The 18,936-nt window shown below is 36.6% G+C and overlaps 1 protein-coding gene across 1 annotated transcript in view; it reads left to right on the top strand.

Moving 5' to 3' along the window:
- Pdcd1lg2 (programmed cell death 1 ligand 2) overlaps positions 1-18,936 on the top strand; it is a 61,513-nt gene that overhangs the window by 16,980 nt on the left and 25,597 nt on the right. The window contains exons 2-3 of the mRNA XM_076843435.2: positions 138-206; positions 16,416-16,721. Coding sequence (XP_076699550.2) covers positions 152-206; positions 16,416-16,721 — 361 coding nt within the window. The 5' untranslated portion in view covers positions 138-151. The remainder of the gene's footprint in view (positions 1-137; positions 207-16,415; positions 16,722-18,936) is intronic.

The following is an 18,936-nucleotide window of genomic DNA, read 5'->3' as shown; positions in this document are numbered from 1 at the left end:
CTCCCCTGCCATTTATGCCTTCCCCCAAAATATTTATTTATGAGTCTTTACCCTATTCTCCGGAGTAAGCAAATCACCAAATCATGAGACCCAGAAAGGCTGTGTTAGGCTCTAAAACTTTCAATTGTCTATTTCAGATCAAATACAGAACATGTTCTTCCTCCTGCTAGTGTTGAACCTAGGATCGCAGCTTCATCAGGCAGCAGGTAAGAAAAGACAAAGGGAGGGAGGGGTCCTGGAGGGGAGCAGGTAGTGGCCCCTCACTCCGGCCAATAATGAGCCTGTGGTCCTCAGGCTGAAGGCTTTCTTTGAGGGGAAGTATGATCACTGGCTGCTTCAAGCAAAAGAATCGTGTCAGGGTGGCTTGTGTATTCTAATGTCCCTTTCTTATGAAAATGGGGACTGAGGATATTGATCCATCCATCTGCATTATCCAATAAGAGTAATGACAAGAAGGCATGACTACTCAGGCCACATGCATCTGAACTGATACTAGAGATCAGCAACTGAGTTTCTTTAAAGGTGAAATGCCAAGGGGCTTTCCCCTTCCATTGTGGCAGGGAGAGTGAGTAGACAAGGTCCAAAACATCTAGAGGACTTTATTAGTACAGAGTCTCTCGAAGACATTCTACCTATTATTATACTTTCATGTGAGTTGCTCTTTTAAAATGCAACAGTAGCAGCCTTTGTTCATTCTTACCTTAATGTGGACTACTTGAATTGAAAACTCAGAGTCTTCCTAAAGCCCCAGTGAACAATGCATCTGAAGGTTCTGCCTTTAGACTTGAAGATGGGTCATGTACTGAAGGATGTGGGCAAGTGGAAAGGAGCCATTTAAGAACTGATTGTTTTCCTGGCAAACAGACTTCAGACCCTTAGAGTGCACAGTAAGGATCAGGAGTGCATTATTATGGTCAAATGACAGGAGGTAAGAGAGAAAGAAGGAGGTGGAAAGGGGGATAAAGTCCTTGGTGGTAGCAGCCCTAATCCCATGGAAACCACCTAACATTCTGCTCTTGGTTGACAAATAATCCTTTGACACTTGATAACCTTTTGAAGAGCTTTCTTTCCCAGTCCAGGTGGCCCCAGATGGTTCTTTTCTCAGCTATGTTCCACTCTCTTACTTGGGCTGCCCAGCCTTTTCTGGTCCTGGAAACATAGATTTGGCACCCTCCTCAAAAGAAGACTCAAATATTCTGCCTCCTCCTACCCTGTGCCAGCAGTACCAGCTAAAGAAGCACTTTGTTTCCTTTGCAAGGAATCCTACTTGGCTGGGATTTTAGAGACATGCAAAAGGTGCAAGCACCCGCTTTGTACAGAAGGGCTTCAAGTTTCATAAAATAATTAGTGTGACCAGAGTTCAAAAGAAGGGTCTGAAACTAGAGTTCCCTGTCCCCCTGAGAGGACTGAGTGCTTCAGGTGAAACCTTGGGGATTGTGCAACCTCTGTGGGCTTGTAGTTTAAATGCCCAATGGTGTTTTTGTTTTTGTTTTGTTTTGTTTTGGTCTTTTCTCCTAGAAAAAAAAAAAAGAGATAGAATTTTTAATCCATCATTGATCTTTCTGAAGAGAAAGGATTTTTCTTTTTAAGGGAAACAGCACAAGGCAATGAGAAGGCACTAGCTCTCCATTAGGTATACTAAAGGGCATAGGGAATAGAGATCATATTTACTAAGGAGATGAACTAAATACCTGACACTATGTAGGCAATTTACCAATGTTATATGTCATGTCATCTTCACAATAACCATTGGGAAGATGGAGAAACAGACTTGAGAAAGTTATTTAATTTTCTTAAAATTACATAGTTTTGTGGCACATGAAAGATTTCAACAGATTTATTGTCCTTTCTACTTTACTGGGCTACGACAATGGCGATAAGCAAATATGGAAGACAAATTCATAAGTCTTCCAACTGGGGAATGGATTTTGTACATAGATCTGAATATAGATATTTATTGAAAGTTCATTCTGAACATTTCAAAAAAATAAAACATATGGATGATAGTTAACAAATTAACCAAAAAGAAGTTAAAATCATTACTTCCTTGATTTTCTACAAACTCAGAATTTTACTCTGTTTTCCACACTGCCGATAATTTCAGTTCAGACAAACATTAAATGCCTTAATTTTAGAATGCTTTCTCCTCAGGAGTTGGTTTAAAACCTTGTCATTTCACATCTCCCTAATTAAAGAATTTGCATTTCAAAGGAGAAAGAAAACTGAAACACCTAGAAATCAAAGAATCTGAGTGTTTACTTCTGGTAAGGGAAAAAAGATCTGGGATGCTGTAGAAAGGACAATTTTATCCATCATGTTTACTCATTTTAAAACTTTTAAACAAAAAATTGAATTTAGGAATTATTTGTAGCGTAAAAATATAATTTTGAAGATAAAAGAAAACCCTTAAAAAAGCATATGAGAGCAGTCAGGCTACCACATCCTGCTCCTGGGAGAGTCATACCTTCAGTGGCCACACTGAAGACCCCATTGCTTCATTGTTCCTTGTGCAACCTTCCACCTGCACTCTTCATTGAAAAGGAAAAACACCATATTTGAATTGTGTCAATATTATGCCTTAGTACTCTCTCTGCATACATTTCTATTTTTAAATTTTAAAAATAATGCTTATAGCAGCATTTCATCATTTCAAATAAAAACAAACAACCCAGGCATTCTGGAAAATAGATAAGGAAATTATAGATTATGAACAAAATAGAATATTATACTGTGAGCAAATAAATTAATTACAAAAACATGCCACTGGCTCTATCTATGTGAATTGCATAATGTTGAGCCTAAAAAAAAAGTCAAGCCCAGAAATATAGCACAATATCATTTTTATAAATAATATATTACTTAAGCATACTTATACATATAAGACAAAGCACAATATGCAGGTGTCAATTACCTCTGGTAGAGGTGGTAGATATGTCTTATTGGTAATGTTCCAGTTCTTTGGGTGGGTGGTAGGGTCACAGATGTACATTTTACTTAAATAAATAGTTTTTTAAAAAATATTTTTTAGCAGAAGATGGACATAATAACTTACTTATTTTTAGGTGGTGCTGAGGATCAAACTCAGTGCCTCACACATGCTAGGCAAGTTCTCTACCATAAACCCAGTCCTAATTAAATAGTTTTTTATAATTTTTCTTTTTAAAGCCTTTCTAGTGATAAAACATACCATAGATGCAGAAAACCACATGAAGCAAATGTAAAGCTTAATATTACTGAACCCTTTAATAAGTACCACCCTTGTCAAGAAGTGGATCTTTGCCAACTCCCCAGAATGTCTTCATCTGCCCATGCCTTGATTAATCTATCCAAACACTCCCCATAGCACTATCCTTTCTGTCCCCCTTTAAAAAAAAACTTTAAATGACTATATATTTCATTAAACATGCAGTGATTCACTTAACCAATTCCCTACTGATGGGCACTGCAGTAATTTCAATTTTTTCCTGGATTAATGCTCGAAAAACAAAATGTGCCTCCCAAAGACAGCAACAAAGGTTGACTAGAAATATGATTCCAGTAAACTACTAATCATTAACTCTTTTCTTACTTGTAGGCTCCAAACATGCTGTACTGAATTATCTATAAAGTCTGAAGTAAAATGTTAGGAACATTTTCATATTTTTAATTTTTAAGTTTACATACATAAAATTCATCTGTGAATTTTGACAAATGTGTGTAGTTGTATAAACCCCCATCACAATCAAGATCCAGAACAGTTCCATCATTGGCCAAATGAGAAATCCTCCTCCAAATTAAAAAAAAAAAATTACCAATACATAAACACATAAAAGATGTACATATTAATGAGATACTATGTAATGTTTGATACATGTATACATCATATAATGTTTAAGTCAGGCTAACCATATTTATTTCTTCAAACATTTATCATTTCTTAGCAGTGAAAACTTTCAAAATCCTTTCTTCCAGCTTTTTGAAATGTATACTACACCTATAGTCACCATACCACGCAATAGTAATCCAATGAGTCCTATCTGAGTCTTAGATATGTTGATCAACTCTTCACAATCCCTCCCCCTGCCCTACCTACCTACTATTCTTGGCCTCTGGTAAACATCATTATCTTCTCAACTTCTATGGAATCAACATTTTTTTAGATACCACATATGAAGACAAGTCCACATATGTGACACTTGTCTTTCTATGCTTTCTATGCTTTTATATCTTAATGATCTCCAGTTCAATCCATGTTGTTGAAAATGTCAGAATTTTTCATTTTTTATGGCTGAATAGTATTCTATCATGCACGTGTACCACATTTGCTTTATCTGTTCATCAGCTGACAAACACTTAGGTTGTTTACATTTCTTTGCTACTATAAATAGTGCTGCAGCAAACATGGAAATACAGATTTTTCTTTGACATACTGATTTCATTTCTTTTGGATTATACACCCAAAGGGGAACTGCTGGATCACATGATTATTCTATTTTAATTTTTTAAAGCAACTCCATACTGTTTTCCATAATAGCTAACTTACATTCCCCCCAAAAGTGTTCAGAGAATTCCCCTTTTTCCACATCCCTGCCAGCACTTGTTAACCTTTTGTCTTCTTGATACTAGCCATTCTTACTGGTTGAGGTATTAGTCATACCTCACTGTGGTTTTAATTTGCATTTCTTCAATGCTTAGTGATGTTGAGTCATTTTTCATGTACTTGTTGGCCGTTTGTAAGTCTTCTTTTGAGGAATGTCTATTTAGATCTACTGTCCATTTTTAAAATTGAGTTATCTGATCTTTGCTATTGAGTTTTTGGAGTTCCTTGAATGTTCTAGATATAAACCCCTTGTCAGCTGTATACATTGCAAACATCTTCCCCATTATGTAGGTTGCATCTGAACTCTGTTGAGAGTTTCCTTTGATGTTCAGAAGCTTTTTAGTTTTATGTTACCCCATTTGATTATTTTTGCTCTCATTTCCTGTGTTTTGAGGGTGGAGGACAAAAAATCCTTACCCAGTCCAAGGTCCTAAAGCATTTCCTCTGCTTTCTTCTAGTGGTTTCATAATTTAAGGTCTTATATTTAAATCTTTAATATAGCATGAGATGATCTTTGTGACTGATGAGAAATAGAGATTGCATCATTCTTCTGCATAAAATCGGATACCCAATTCTCCCAACAACATTTATTAAAAAAGACTTTGCACCTTTGTAAAAAATTCATTGGCTATAGATACATGAATTTACTTCTAGGCATTCTATTCAGTTCCATTGGTTTGTGTGTCTGTTTTTATGCCAATGCTGTGCTGTTTAGATTACTACACATCTGTAATAGACTTGAACTCAGGTAGTGTAATGTCTGCTGCTTCATTCTTTTTGCTAAAAATGACTTCAGCTATTAGGGTTTTTTTCTGTGGCTCCATGTAAATTTTAGAATTATTTTTTTCTAGTTACATAAAGAATGCCATTAGTTTTATTTTTCTGAGAAGAAGCTTTTCAGTTTGAATCCATCATATTTATTGATTCATGATTTTATTTTTTGTGTTTTAGGAGTCTTGTTAAAGAAATAGAGGCCTAATCCAAAATGATGAAGATTTGGGCCTACTTTTTTTCAATTAGACACAGTGTCTCTGGACTAATTTCTAGGTCCTTGTTCCACTTTGAGTTGAGTTTTGTGCATGATGAGAGATAAGGGTTTAATTTCATTTTGCTGTATATGGATTTCCAGTTTTCCCAGCACCATTTGTTGAAGAGACTATCTTTTCTCCAATATGTGCTTTTGGTACCTTTGATTAGTATGAGATAACTGTATTTATGTAGGTTTGTCTCTGTGTCTTCTATTCTGTACCAATGTTCTACAAGTCTATTTTGGTGCGAATAGCATGCTGTTTTTGTTACTATTGCTCTGTAGTATAGTTTAAGGTATGGTATTGTGATGCCACCTGCTTCACTCTTCTTGCTAAGGATTGCTTTGGCTATTATGAGTTTCTTATTTTTTCAAAAGAATTTCATGATTGCTTTTTCTATTTCTAGAAATGTCATTGGGATTTTGATTTAAATTGCATTACATCTGTATAGTGCTTTTGGGAGTGTGGTCATTTTGACAATATTAATTCTACCTATCCAAGAACAGTGGAAATCTTTCCATCTTCTAAGGTCTTCTTTAATTTCTTTGTTTAGTATTCTGTAGTTTTCATTAGAGATGGTCTTTCATCTCTTTCGTTAAGTTTATCCCCAAATATATATTTTTTGAGGCTATTGTGAATGAGGTAGTTTTTCTAATTTCTCTTTCAGAGGATTTGTCACTGATGTACAGAAATGTATTTGATTTATGGCTGTCGATTTCATATCCTGCTACTTTGCTGAATTCATTTAATAATTCTAGACGTTTTCTGGTGGAATTTTTCAGATTCTGTAAGTATAGAATCATGTCATCAGCAAGTAGTGATAGTTTGAGTTCTTCTTTTCCTATTTGTATCCCTTTAATTAGTTTTGTCTGTCTATTTGGTCTGGCTAGAGTTTCAAGGACCGAAAGTGTTAAATTTCAAGGACTTAACACCAAAAAATCAAATAACCCAATCAAAAAATGGGCTCAGGAACTGAACAAACACTTTTCAGAAGAAGATATACAATTGATCAACAAATATATAAAAAATGCTCAACATCTCTAGCAATTAGAGAAATGCAAATCAAAACTACTCTAAGATTTCATCTCACTCCAGTTAGAATGGCAGTTACTAGGAATATAAACAATAATAAGTGTTGACAAGGATGTGGGGGGGAAAGGCACACTCTTTCATTGCTGGGGACTGCAAATTGGTGCAGCCAATCTGGAAAGCAGTATGGAGATTCCTTAGAACATTTGGAATGGAACCACCATTGACCCAGCTATCCCACTCCTCAGTTTATACCCAAAGAACTTAAAAACAGCCTACTACAGTGATGCGGCCACATCAATGTTTATAGCAGCACAATTCACAATAGCTAAATTGTAGAACCCACCTAGATGCCCCTCAGTAGATAAATGGATAGAGAAACTGTGGTATATATACACAATGGAATATTACTCAGCATTAAAAGAGAATAAATCATGGCATTTACAGATAAATGGATGGAGTTGGAGAATATAATGCTAAGTGAAGTAAGTCAATTCCCAAAAACCAAAGTCCAGTGTTTTCTCTGATAATTGGACACTGATCCTATTAGGGATTGGGGACAGCATGGGAGGAATAGACAAACTTTGGATAGGGCAAAGGGGAGGGAGGAGGTGTGAGAATAGGAAAGATGGTGGAATGAGATGGACATAATTACCCTAGGTACATTTATGAAGACATGAATGGTGTGAGTCTACTTTGTGTACAACCAGAGAAATGAAAAGTTGTGCTCCATTTGTGTACAATGAATTAAAATTCATTCTGTTGGCATGTATAACAAATTAGAAGAAATTAATTAATTAATTTTAAAAAAGAATGCCATTGGTATTTTGATAGGAAATACATTGAATCTCTAAATTGCTTTGGATAGTATAGACTATTAACAATATCAAATCTTACATTAACATGGGATGTCTTTCTCCCTTTTTGTATATCTTCAATTTTTTTAATCAATGCTTTATAATTTTCATTGAAGAAATATTTAACCTCTTTAGTTAAATTTATTCCTAGGGATTTTTTTTTTGCAGCTATTGTAAATGGGATTTCATTCTTGATTTCTACCTCAGATATTTCACTATTGGCATATGTTACTAACTTTTGTATGTTGGTTTTGTATTCTATAACTTTTCTGAATCCATTTCTTGCTTCTAATCATTTTGTAGTGGAGTTCTAGGTGTTTCTATACACAAATAGTGAAGATTTGACTTCTTCTTTTCCAATTTGGATGCCCCTTATTTCTTACTCCTGCCTTATTGTTCTGCCTAGAACTTCTGGCACTATGTTGAATAAAAGTGGTGGAAGTGATCATCTTTGTCTCATTCCAGATCTTAGAAAGATTTTAGCTTATCTCCTTTTCGATATAATTAGCTGTTGACTTATTATAAATGTCCTTTATTATGTTGAGGCATGTTCTTTATATGCCCAATTTGTTCAGAGTTTTTACAAGAAGGGATGTTAGATTTTATTGAATGTATTTTCTCTATCATTTTGGAAGTCCATCTGTCCTTTATTCCATTGAAATGGTGTTTATGTTTATTGATTTGCATATATTGTACTATTTTTGCATCCCTGGGATGAATCCCACTTGATCACAGTGAATAATATTTTTAATTTGCTCTTGAATTTGATTTGCCTGTATTTTGTTGAGGGTTTTAGTATCTATATTCATCAACGATTTTAATTTGTAGTTTCCATTTTTTTAGAGAGAGAGAGAATTTTTTAATATTTATTTTTCAGTTTTTGGTGGACACAACATCTTTATTTTATTTTTATGTGGTGCTGAGGATCGAACCCAGCACCCCACGCATGCAGGGGAGCTCGTTACCGCTTGAGCCACATCCCCAGCCCGTAGTTTCCATTTTTTGTTTGTTTATTTAATTGTTTGTTGTTTTTCTTTTGAACTGGGGTTTGAACCCAGGGGCTCTTTATCACTGAGCTACATCCCCATCCCTTTTCATTTTTTGAGATAGGATCCAATTAAGTTGCTTAAGGCCTCAGTTACTGAGGCTGGCCTTGAACTTGTGATTCTTCTGCCTCAGCCTCCTAAATTGCTGGGGTTCCAGGTAAGCACCACTGCACTTAGCTAACAATTCTGTAGATGTTTGTTAGATCCATTTGGTCTAGGGTGAAGTTTAACTCTACTATTTTTTTTTATTATTATTTTCTGTCTGGAGGATCTGTCCATTGCTGAAAGTGGGGTGTTAAAGTCCCCAACCACATACACTGATGCTCTGATATTTGATATTGTCCTCTCCCAATTCTTAAATCCAGAAACCATTGACCTATTCTTTGTCCTTAAAATGTGAATCTTTCTAGAATGTCATATAAATGAGATCATTCATTTGAAATGCTTTTAAATCATTATCTTTTATTATTAATACAGATTAATGATACAAATTTATGGAATTTGCTGTGATATTTCCATACATGTATATAGTGTGTATTGTATATTAGCTTTTGTATCTGTCTTCTTTCACTTATCAAAATGCATTTGAGATTTATTCATATCATTGTATGTATGTATCAATAGTTCATTTCTTTTTGTAAGTATGTAGTAGTCTGTTGTATACAGGTACCATATTTTGTTAATCCATTCCTAATTGAGGGACATTTGGGTTGTTTCACATTTGGGGTTATTTTAAATGCTTGCATCTACATTTCTGTGTGAACATACATTTTCAAATCAGTTGGATAAACAACTAACATACATTTTCAAATCAGTTGGATAAACAACTAGGAGTGGGATTGTTAGGTCATATGGGAAGTATAATTTAATTTATAGAAAATTATTAAACCTTTCCATAGGTTTGATTTTTAGATTCCCAGCAGCATTACATGAGAGTTTTCATTTCTCCTCATTTTTCGCTTACATTGTTTTCTTATTTTACATCATTCTAATAGATGTGTAAAAATATCTCATTATTGTTTTAATTTGCATTTTTCTAATAACCAATAATGTAAGGCACAATTTCATGTGCTTATTGGCAATCCATGTATTTTCTTGGGTAAATTGTGTGTTAAAATCACTGAAAAAATTTTATCTGGATTGTTTATTTTCAGGAAAAGTTTTGAGAGTTTTCTATATTACAGATCTACATCCTTTATCAGATATGTACTTGGTAAATACTTCCTCACAGTCTGTGGGTTTTCTTTTCATTCTTTTACAGGGTCTTTGCAAAGATTTTAATTGTAATGGACTTGAATTTATGAATGTCTTATGTTTCATGCTTTTGGTGACATATCTAAGTACTCTGGCTAGCCACTGGACTAAAATCTAAAAGATTTTCTTCTAAACATTTTATGTTTATATATTTTGCATTCAAGTTTATAATCTATTTTGAGTTAGTGTTTGTATAGGGTGTGAGGTATAAGTTGAGACTTGTTTATTTTTTCCATATAGATATCCAGTAGCTCCAGTCTGTTGAAAAGTCTATCCTTTCTCCATAGAAGTGCTATTGAATCTTTGTCAAAAATCATTTGGTCATATTTGTGAGGATCTATTCTTATTTTGTTCTTAATTTGTTCTGATTAGTTATACATGACAGTAGAATGCACTTTGATACATAATATATAATGGAGTATAATTTCTCATTTTTCTCATTGTACATGATGTAGAATCATACCAGTCATACAGTTATAAATTTACATAGGGTAATAATGTCTGATTCATTCTACTGTCCTTCCTACCACCAGACTCCCTCCCCTCCCTTCACTCCCCTCTATCTAAAGTAACTCTATTCTTCCCTAGCCTCACCCCATTGTAAATTAGCATCCACATATCAGAGAAAACATTTGCCTTTTGTTTTTTGGGGGATTGGCTTCTTTTGCTTGGCATGATAATCTCCAGCTCCATCCATTTACCAGCAAATGCTATGATTTCATTCTTCTTTAAGGCTGAGTAATATTCCATCACATACATTTTTTTATCCATTCATCTGTTGAAGAGCATGTAGGTTGGTTCCATAGTTTAGCTATCATGAATCGAACTGCTATAAACATTGATGTGGCTGCATCACTATAATATGCTGATTTTAAGACCTTTGGGTATAAACCAAGAAGTCAGAGACTGGGTCAAATGGTGGTTCCATTCCAAGTTTTCTGAGGGATCTCCATACCACTTTCCATAATGGTTGCCCCAACACGTAGGCCTACTTCTAATATCTATTCTGCTCCACTGATTTGTATCTAGCCTTTTTGCCAGTAGCACCCTCTTTTGATTATTGTAGCTTTATAGTTGAATCTTTTTATTCTTACACATTTGTTCAAAACCCAATTATATCTTGTAACCCAAAAATGATTAAAGGGTAATATTTATTTTTACATTTTATTATGTCTTGAAGGGAAAAAAGCCTAGTCATCCTTCTCTCAGTTGATGTTTCCCTCTCTTCATCCTTCAGAGAATGAAAACAAGAAGTATTCATGATCATGGGTAACGGAGGTTACTCTGGGGCTGAGATTAGATCCTGGGTTGTTCTACTTGTCCTATCTTCCACTACTTTTACTGACTGCTGAGAGATAGAAAAGAGAAGAATCAAGTTGTGGAGAGGATTTCTAAGAGAGCAGGATTACTGTGTCTCCGTACAGTGCTCATACATGGAATATAGCATGAGTCAGGTGCACAGAGCAGGATTTTGTCCTAAACCAGAAACTGCAGAATTTTCTGAAGAATATAGCTGTGTAAAGCAGCCCTCCAGCCCCCTCTCATCTTTCAAGTACATCGTATAGGAAGTCTGAAAAATAAATTAAGCTTCTGATGTTAAATGAAAAATATATAATTAGCTTAAAGAGGAAGCTATCTTGGGAGAGAAAACTATTTGGGGAAATAATGCAAATGATTTGTTTTGTGTTTCCTGGAGATGGGACAGGTGCTGACTCTCATTGATGACTGGTTGCAAATAAAATGCAAAGTTTCCCTCTGAATTTTCAAAAAGACTACAGCATTATTCAAGTTAGCTGCTTTAATCTGACTAAGAGACTTGAATATATGAATTTTTCATGCTTTCACTAAGTCCTTTGCCCTTTCATTGATTTAAGAGCCCCAAATGAATGAGAAAACCTGTGTTGCCCACTAAATATGCAGTTGTAGAAACTTCCCAATGTTCTCATTTGTTAACTTCAGAAGTTAAACTAGCTTAATTTAGTAACTCATGTGGTGGGACATGAAGTGAAAACAATATCTTTTCTTTAACATAAAGCTAAAAAATATATTTATCTCACTCATGGGTATAACATACACATGCCAGTGGAAATATATCTATAGAGTCATTAGGAACATAGCGATGATGTGCATTGAGGACACACAAATGATTTTGAATCTAATTACATGGCCATCATTCTTTGACAATGAGTAAATTGTATCACTGCTTTAAGCCTCAGTTTCCTTATCTTTAAAATATGAATAGTAACTCCTACTTTGCAGAAGTGTTGGCAGGATCAAATGAGATGATGACATTAGGGTTAGCTTAGCAGTTGGCTCATTGTGTTTAAAAAGTGTTAATTATTACTCCAATTCCTAGTGGTAACAGTCCAGATGCAGACAGGTTTTATAATGCTGCTACTCAACTATTACTGTGCATATAAATCACCAAATGCAAGATCCTGATTCTCTAGATCTGGAGAAATCCTGAGATTCTTCACTTCTAACTAGTTTCTAGGTAAAGCTGAGGACAACCCTTTAGAAAGACGGTAAAAAGAGTTTGCAAGTACATGTATTTTATTAGTCTAATGTTACTCACTATTGTCTGCACATTATCTACTCCCAGGAAAATTGTTCTTAAAAAATTAATGCTGGCCCCACCCCTGAAATAATTTAATTGTAAAGGAGCCAAAGCAGAGTCTAGGCATTAGTGTTTTTTAGAAGCCTCTGCTATGATTTGGATATAGTTTACTCCCAGAAGCTCACATCCAGCAGGTCTGGTCCTCCATGTGGCGATGTTAAGGTGGTAGAATCTTTAAAAGGTAGGACCTAGTAGAAGGTATTTAGGTCCTGGGGACTCCACTCTCATGAATGTGCTAAGCCTGTGTCATGAAAATGGGCTGTTATAAAATGAAGCCACCCTGATCACTGTGCATGAGTGCTCGGCCTCTTGTGCATGCAGCCAGTTCCCTTTCTGCTTCTCCTCCACGTTGTGATAGGGCCAGGAGGCCCTTGCAAGGAGGCTGGTGCCAAGCTGCTTGGACCCTCAGGTCACCAGAACCAAGAGCCTCTTAATAAAAGACATGGCCTTAGGTATTCTATTAAAGAAACACTGAACAGACCAAGACAGCCTCTCAGTGATTCCAGGGTCAGCTGAGGCTGAGGCCTCTGTTTAGCGATTCTGATGCGCAGCCAAGCTTGAGAAAAGCCTCTTCACAGAATTGCTTGCAAAAGTGTTTTGATTTCCTATGCAATTTATAAAAATCAAGAATGTTTTAGGATTTCAAGTGTGTTGCATTTCCTAATCCCCGCATTTTATAGGAGGCAATCAAGCCCAAAGCTTTGCATATTGGAAGCTTTGAAACAAAGTTATACAAAAAATAACAATTAACCTCAGTTGTTCCAAGGTACTCATAGACATGATTTATGTTCATTCATTACTCTTTTCTCTTGTGAATACTAGCCAAAAAATATCACCAGTCTGAAAGGTAGCATACTTTATGTCTACAACCCTTAACATATACCCTGTACAAGGCAGAGGAGAAAAACAAGAAGAAAACAAACATTTATCTAGAGCTCAGGCAGTAAAGAGGGGAGTTCTGCTGTATTCTAAGGGGAATTCCAGAGGAAGTTACAGATGTTCCCTTGTTCGTGTGGTAAAGAAAGCATTATGTGGTAAATAAATTTGCTAAATGCAGTCAATAGAATCGACAACCAAATCTCTAATTCTTCTTGTTAATAAGACATAGCAACTAACTTTCCCTGCACACCCCCATCACCTTCCATTTTTCTTGCTTTATCATGTAATATAAAATAAAAGAAGGAAGTACTGAGAAGAGTGAAAGTAGTAGAAAATTCCTGAACCTGACAAACAGAAGATAGTTAATACATCTTTGATAAATAAATATGATTCTTTCAAGCAGGGTGTCTTAATTATAAGGGAAATGAGGATGTAGAGATGGTACCCATCATAAAGGGGTCTACCCTTAATAGGGCCCCATTAAGGAGACTATGGTCCCATTATGTGAAGCCTTGTTGTTACAGATGCAGGGGATTCTACAAAGTGGAATCATATAAGAAATCCTGAAGCACAATGTCCCCTTTCATAAATATTATCCCAAGGTCTTCTCTTCTGGGTCAGCAAGCACAGATGTGATTAGCATTGTTGTATATGAAAACACTCACCTGATAGCCTTGGCCTTGATCCCATCTTGCACAAAAGAACAGTGGTCACATGTGAACCTCCTCTCTATACCATAGATCTCTGTAGAAAGAGTCGAAGTTGTGGTTATAACAGGGAGTGTAGGCAAAATATAAACATATCTGTCATTTTTTTATTAAGCCCATTGGTTCAGATAACTATCGATTGTGCTGTGTGGTGACTGAGAATGCCAATTCATACCATCTCTGGTATTCATCCTTTCTCTCTCTCTCTTTCTGCCATTTATTTGCTAAACCCTTATATGGAACTAAGCATGTGTCAAGAACTGAGTGATATCAAAGCAAACTCAACTTGGTTATTGCCATCCAAGACTTTCAGTTCAATGGGAGGAAAAACTTGAATCCAAAGAAAATTGTACTGTGAATCATTCAAGCAGGAAACCCAAAAGTTACTGTGCTGTGAACTCTTGTCAGGAAAAAATTATCCTGATAAGTAAAAAGAATTTTGACTAATAAAGAATGGCCATGTTTTCATATATAGATTGCTACTTTCCCAAGAATTAAAACATGGTATGAAAGTTTGCCAAGTACCTACTAGTTACCAGACCTGAGCCCTACACATGTGATATCTTGTCCAGTTTTGACCATGATATTGAGAAGTAAATATTAACCTCATCTTACAAAAAGGAGACTGAGATTCATGGAAGTGTTGAGTTCCTGATCAAAGACTCCTAATCCTGAAAAAGGCAGAATTTGAACACACTAAGTGCTGTGCTCTTCCCATACCATGTTTTATAGAGAAATGGCCCTTGAAAAGCAAATGCTTAGGTGAAGGCCTCCCAATATTTTTTGAGAGAATGATTTGATTTGATTGATTTCAATTTGATTGAATAAATTCATGAATGAATGAAGCAAACTCTACTGAACATAATTTGATCTAATCTGTGATGATTCGGAAACTACTTCCAGATCTTTCCATACTCCATCATAATGATCCCTATTCATTAATGATGGAAGCAGTATAATTTGGGGCAGTGTCTCAAGCTTTATGATTGCAAACACTGCCTTCACTAGTTTTGCCATGTTTGGCTACTCTTTATACTATTGATTTTCACAGAATTATTTAAATCAATTCAGCTTTTTTTTTTTTAGCTAGACAGGATGCTCCTTTGTACTTGGAAATTCAGTCTTGCTTGTACTAATAAAATGTAGGCTAGAAACACAGTAAATGCAATTAAAATAAAGTAGTGTTGTTAAACTCCACCCTGATAACACTTATTTGCCTGGAAGCTTCCTGTTTTATTAAAAGGAAAAAGAACAAGCATTAAAGGTATAAGAGTCTGGTTATAAATTACGTGTACTTGAGGGATTGAAGTGCATTCTGAAAGGGGATAAATGTCTCTCTAAATAATTCTTTCTTTAGGCTTTGATTCTACCCCATCTAGAATTATATATACTTCTATTGATAGGTGCTTCACATTTGGGGAGATACTATCTAAGCAGAAACTACAGATTTGAAGTCAAACCCTGACTGGTTATGAATATTAACCTTACTAACTATATATCAGGAGCCAATTTCTTTGAGCCAGTTTCCTTAACTATTCAACCTTAATGATTATATGTTTTTCATGGTCATATTTTCAGGGTTAAATGATATAGTCATAAAGTGCCTAACAGTGCTTGGCACATAGTAAATACACATTAAACATTAGTTTCATTTTTTTCTTTCCCTTTATTAATAGAAAATAGCATCCACAGTGGGTTTGTATGATGTGGTGTTCAACAGCATTTGTGACTTAAAAAAATCCCTGGTCTGATCTTTGCTGTGCAATCTTGAGCAAGCTGCTTAACTTTAATGTGCCTCAATTTAATTTTCTAAAAAGAGGATAACACTATTGCCTACCTCACTTCCTGGGAAGTCTAAATGAGATAATGTGTCAGCAGAAATGTTTAAGAACTCTACAAGTGATAATTTTTATTACTATCACTGGCTAGGGAAGTAATATTTAGCAGGGAAAGGCATGAATTGATCTGTATAGATTGAAGAAAATGAGCCCAGATAATAGGGTGTGAAGGCCGTTAAGGACATGGACTCAGACTTTGATGGCCAGGGAGTCGGAAGGAGAGATTCTGTTTTCTCAAGAGGGACGATCTGGAATGACCACAGGGTACTAGAGAAGTAGGTGGGAGATGCTATGGAAAGCAACCACTGCTATCCATCAGAAGCTCATGTTGGGGTGCCCAGGAAAGAGCAGGAGGGCAATCAGCTACATGGGTGAAATGTTCACCAACTCAGAGCAATGGACCAAGAATTCCACCCTTGCTCTGCTGGAATGGGCAAAAGAGAAAGAGGAGCCCAAAAGAAGGCCCGGATGCCAATAGGTATCTCCCAGAAAATGGGGGAGGAATGGGGCTCAGATCCCTTTCCGGAAGAACTGAACCATCAAGTAGAGGCAGGCAACAGTGAGCTGACTTTCCCTTTCAGCTTTATTCACAGTGACAGTCCCGAAGAAATTGTACACAGTAGACCATGGCAGCAATGTGACCCTCGAGTGTGATTTTGACACTAAAGATTGTACGGAACCTGAAGCAATAAAAGCCAGTTTTCAAAGGGTGGAGAATGGTACATCCTCACCCAGCGAGAGAGCCACTCTGCTGGAGGAGCAGCTGCCCCTGGGGAAGGCCTTGTTCCACATCCCCCAAGTGCAAGTGAGAGACGCAGGGAAGTACCTCTGCCTGATCATCTGCGGGCTCGCCTTGGACTACAAGTACCTGACTGTGGAAGTCAAAGGTGAGTGTTTTCAAGGGCTAGAATTCATGGAGTCGCCTCTCCCGCTGTGTTAGCTGCAAATAACAGAAACCTGTTTTAAGGAGACAGCTGTTTCAGAGGGGGTGGAGGGAAGCACCTGCTTGGAAATGTTTTCTGACACCTGCATATAAAGCAGCTAAGTAAGGATAAACAGGAGTAGGATTTGTAGAAATAAAATGAGGCTAGAATAAGCCAGGAAAACAAGATCCCAAAAGGTGGGAAGGTGCCAAAGATAAGCTTTGCCTAATTCAGTTCTTTCAGGGAACATTCCCAGCTTAGTTAGTAAGCTACTCTTTGTAGTTATTCCTATAGTCCTGAAACCATAGTTCTCCAACTACAATTGTGATAAAATATCAAGTTAGTGAGAAGCAACCAGATGGGTGTTTCCTCTCCCCTCGCCCAAAATAAATAAATAAATAAATAAATAAATAGGTCAGAGAGTATTACGGAGCAGGGCTAAGTGTTATTTTAAAAACTCTTGTTTCTGGCTGAGCACCTTAGCAAGCCCCTGTCTTAATAATAATAATAATAATAATAATAATAATAATAATAATGTACGGATGTAGTTTAGTTGTAGAATTCCCCTGGGTTCAATCCCCAGCAGTATGAAAACAAAAACAATTAAACTCTTGTTTCAGGGGTGTGTGTGTGTGTGTGTGTGTGTGTGTGTGTGTGTGTGTTTTGAGTCATGGCTTAAAGATTTCTTTCCCTCTCTTTCTCACTTTGGGTTATAAAAAGTTTGGAAAACATTGTTCAAGCCCAACTCCTATCTATCACAGATGAGGCAACCAAAGTCCAGAGAAATAAAGTGGGTGGCCCAAGAGAGCCTGGCTAAGCCCATACTTGTCCCCGTTTCTCTGGTTTGGATCTCTTTCTACCCTAAAAAAGCCAGGAACCTAAATCTGAAGAGACTCTTCATGTTCTTGTTTATTCTAGGAAAGGTCATATTGAGCAAGACTCTTAACAACTATGAAAGATTGGAATCAGCTTGTTGATTGGCTTGTTGATAGACTTCTGAGCTAAACTGCCGGCAGCTCTCTAGCCCTCCCCACCCCACTCATTAGGCCTCTGAGGACCTGCCTTCTGGATGTTCTGTGGGTTTTGGCCCCCAAATACTATTGACCTAGACAGCAATGGTGTGACTATGATCCAGAACAAAGAAGGACATAAGAGAAGGATTAGGCACAAGGATGAACATTAACTTCACCTGTGTCACCTTTCATAACCTTCTGTTTTTCCTATCAGTGAGAGGATAATAGAAGCTCCTACCACATAGGATTGTTGTAAACATCAAAAAGATAATAAACACAAAGAACTGGACATGGTGGCTGGCATAGAGAAAGTATCCAGAGATTTACTTTTAAAACCCAAATCTTTTTTGACTATCCCATCCTTCAACCATCGGTGTGTCAAGAGGAAAGCCACATACCTGCTTTCTCTTTATTGCTTTTCCTACCTCTTGGCATCAGCATGGAGGAACTTGAGAACACTGATGTTAGTCTGAATTCAATTCATATGAGGAAAGAAAGCCGTGCAGTCTCAGGATCCCCTAAAGTCCTAGAGTATCTGCACCCCTGACACCACCCCCATGTTTATTGATCCCTATTTATGGTATGTCTAGGGTCTTTGAGAAGTTGGGGGATGGCTACACCATTCTTTCAGACAGACGGCTGCCTCTCATTCCTGGGGAGGCATTTCGCCTACTACCTCAGCTAGATCAGGGATTTCTCCAGTGTGGAGAGATTTATTCCTTAAGGCAATGCACATTGGAGCACATGAGGAACATGAAAACTTTCTAAGCAATGCATGAGCACAGTCAGTTTTAGGAAGTAAGTTTCTAGAGTCTCATCTTCCCCAAGTCTCTTTCCCAAAATTGATGAACCTCAGAATATGTCTTCCAGGCAAGGCTGTTGGGGTTCCCATAAAAACACTTCCTTTTTTTATTGCTTTCTTCCACTTCCTAAAAAGTTCACTTCTACCTCATCATAAATGTAGTCCATTGCCCCAGGGTTTAAACCTCCATAGTACCAAACAAGAGTGAACAGAAATACCCACACCTTTTGAAAGAGACGCAGGGCTCATGACTAACTGGTCATTTTGCAAAGCAGATGGTGTCAAATTTTCTGCTTTCAACAAAATGGATGAAAGCACAAATAGAATGATGATCATATAATCAAAATTGAGTAATTTTTACCAT

Source organism: Callospermophilus lateralis, chromosome 2, assembly GCF_048772815.1.
Source record: "Callospermophilus lateralis isolate mCalLat2 chromosome 2, mCalLat2.hap1, whole genome shotgun sequence".
Taxonomy (NCBI): domain Eukaryota; kingdom Metazoa; phylum Chordata; class Mammalia; order Rodentia; family Sciuridae; genus Callospermophilus; species Callospermophilus lateralis.
This window is presented reverse-complemented; position numbering and strand designations above follow the sequence as displayed.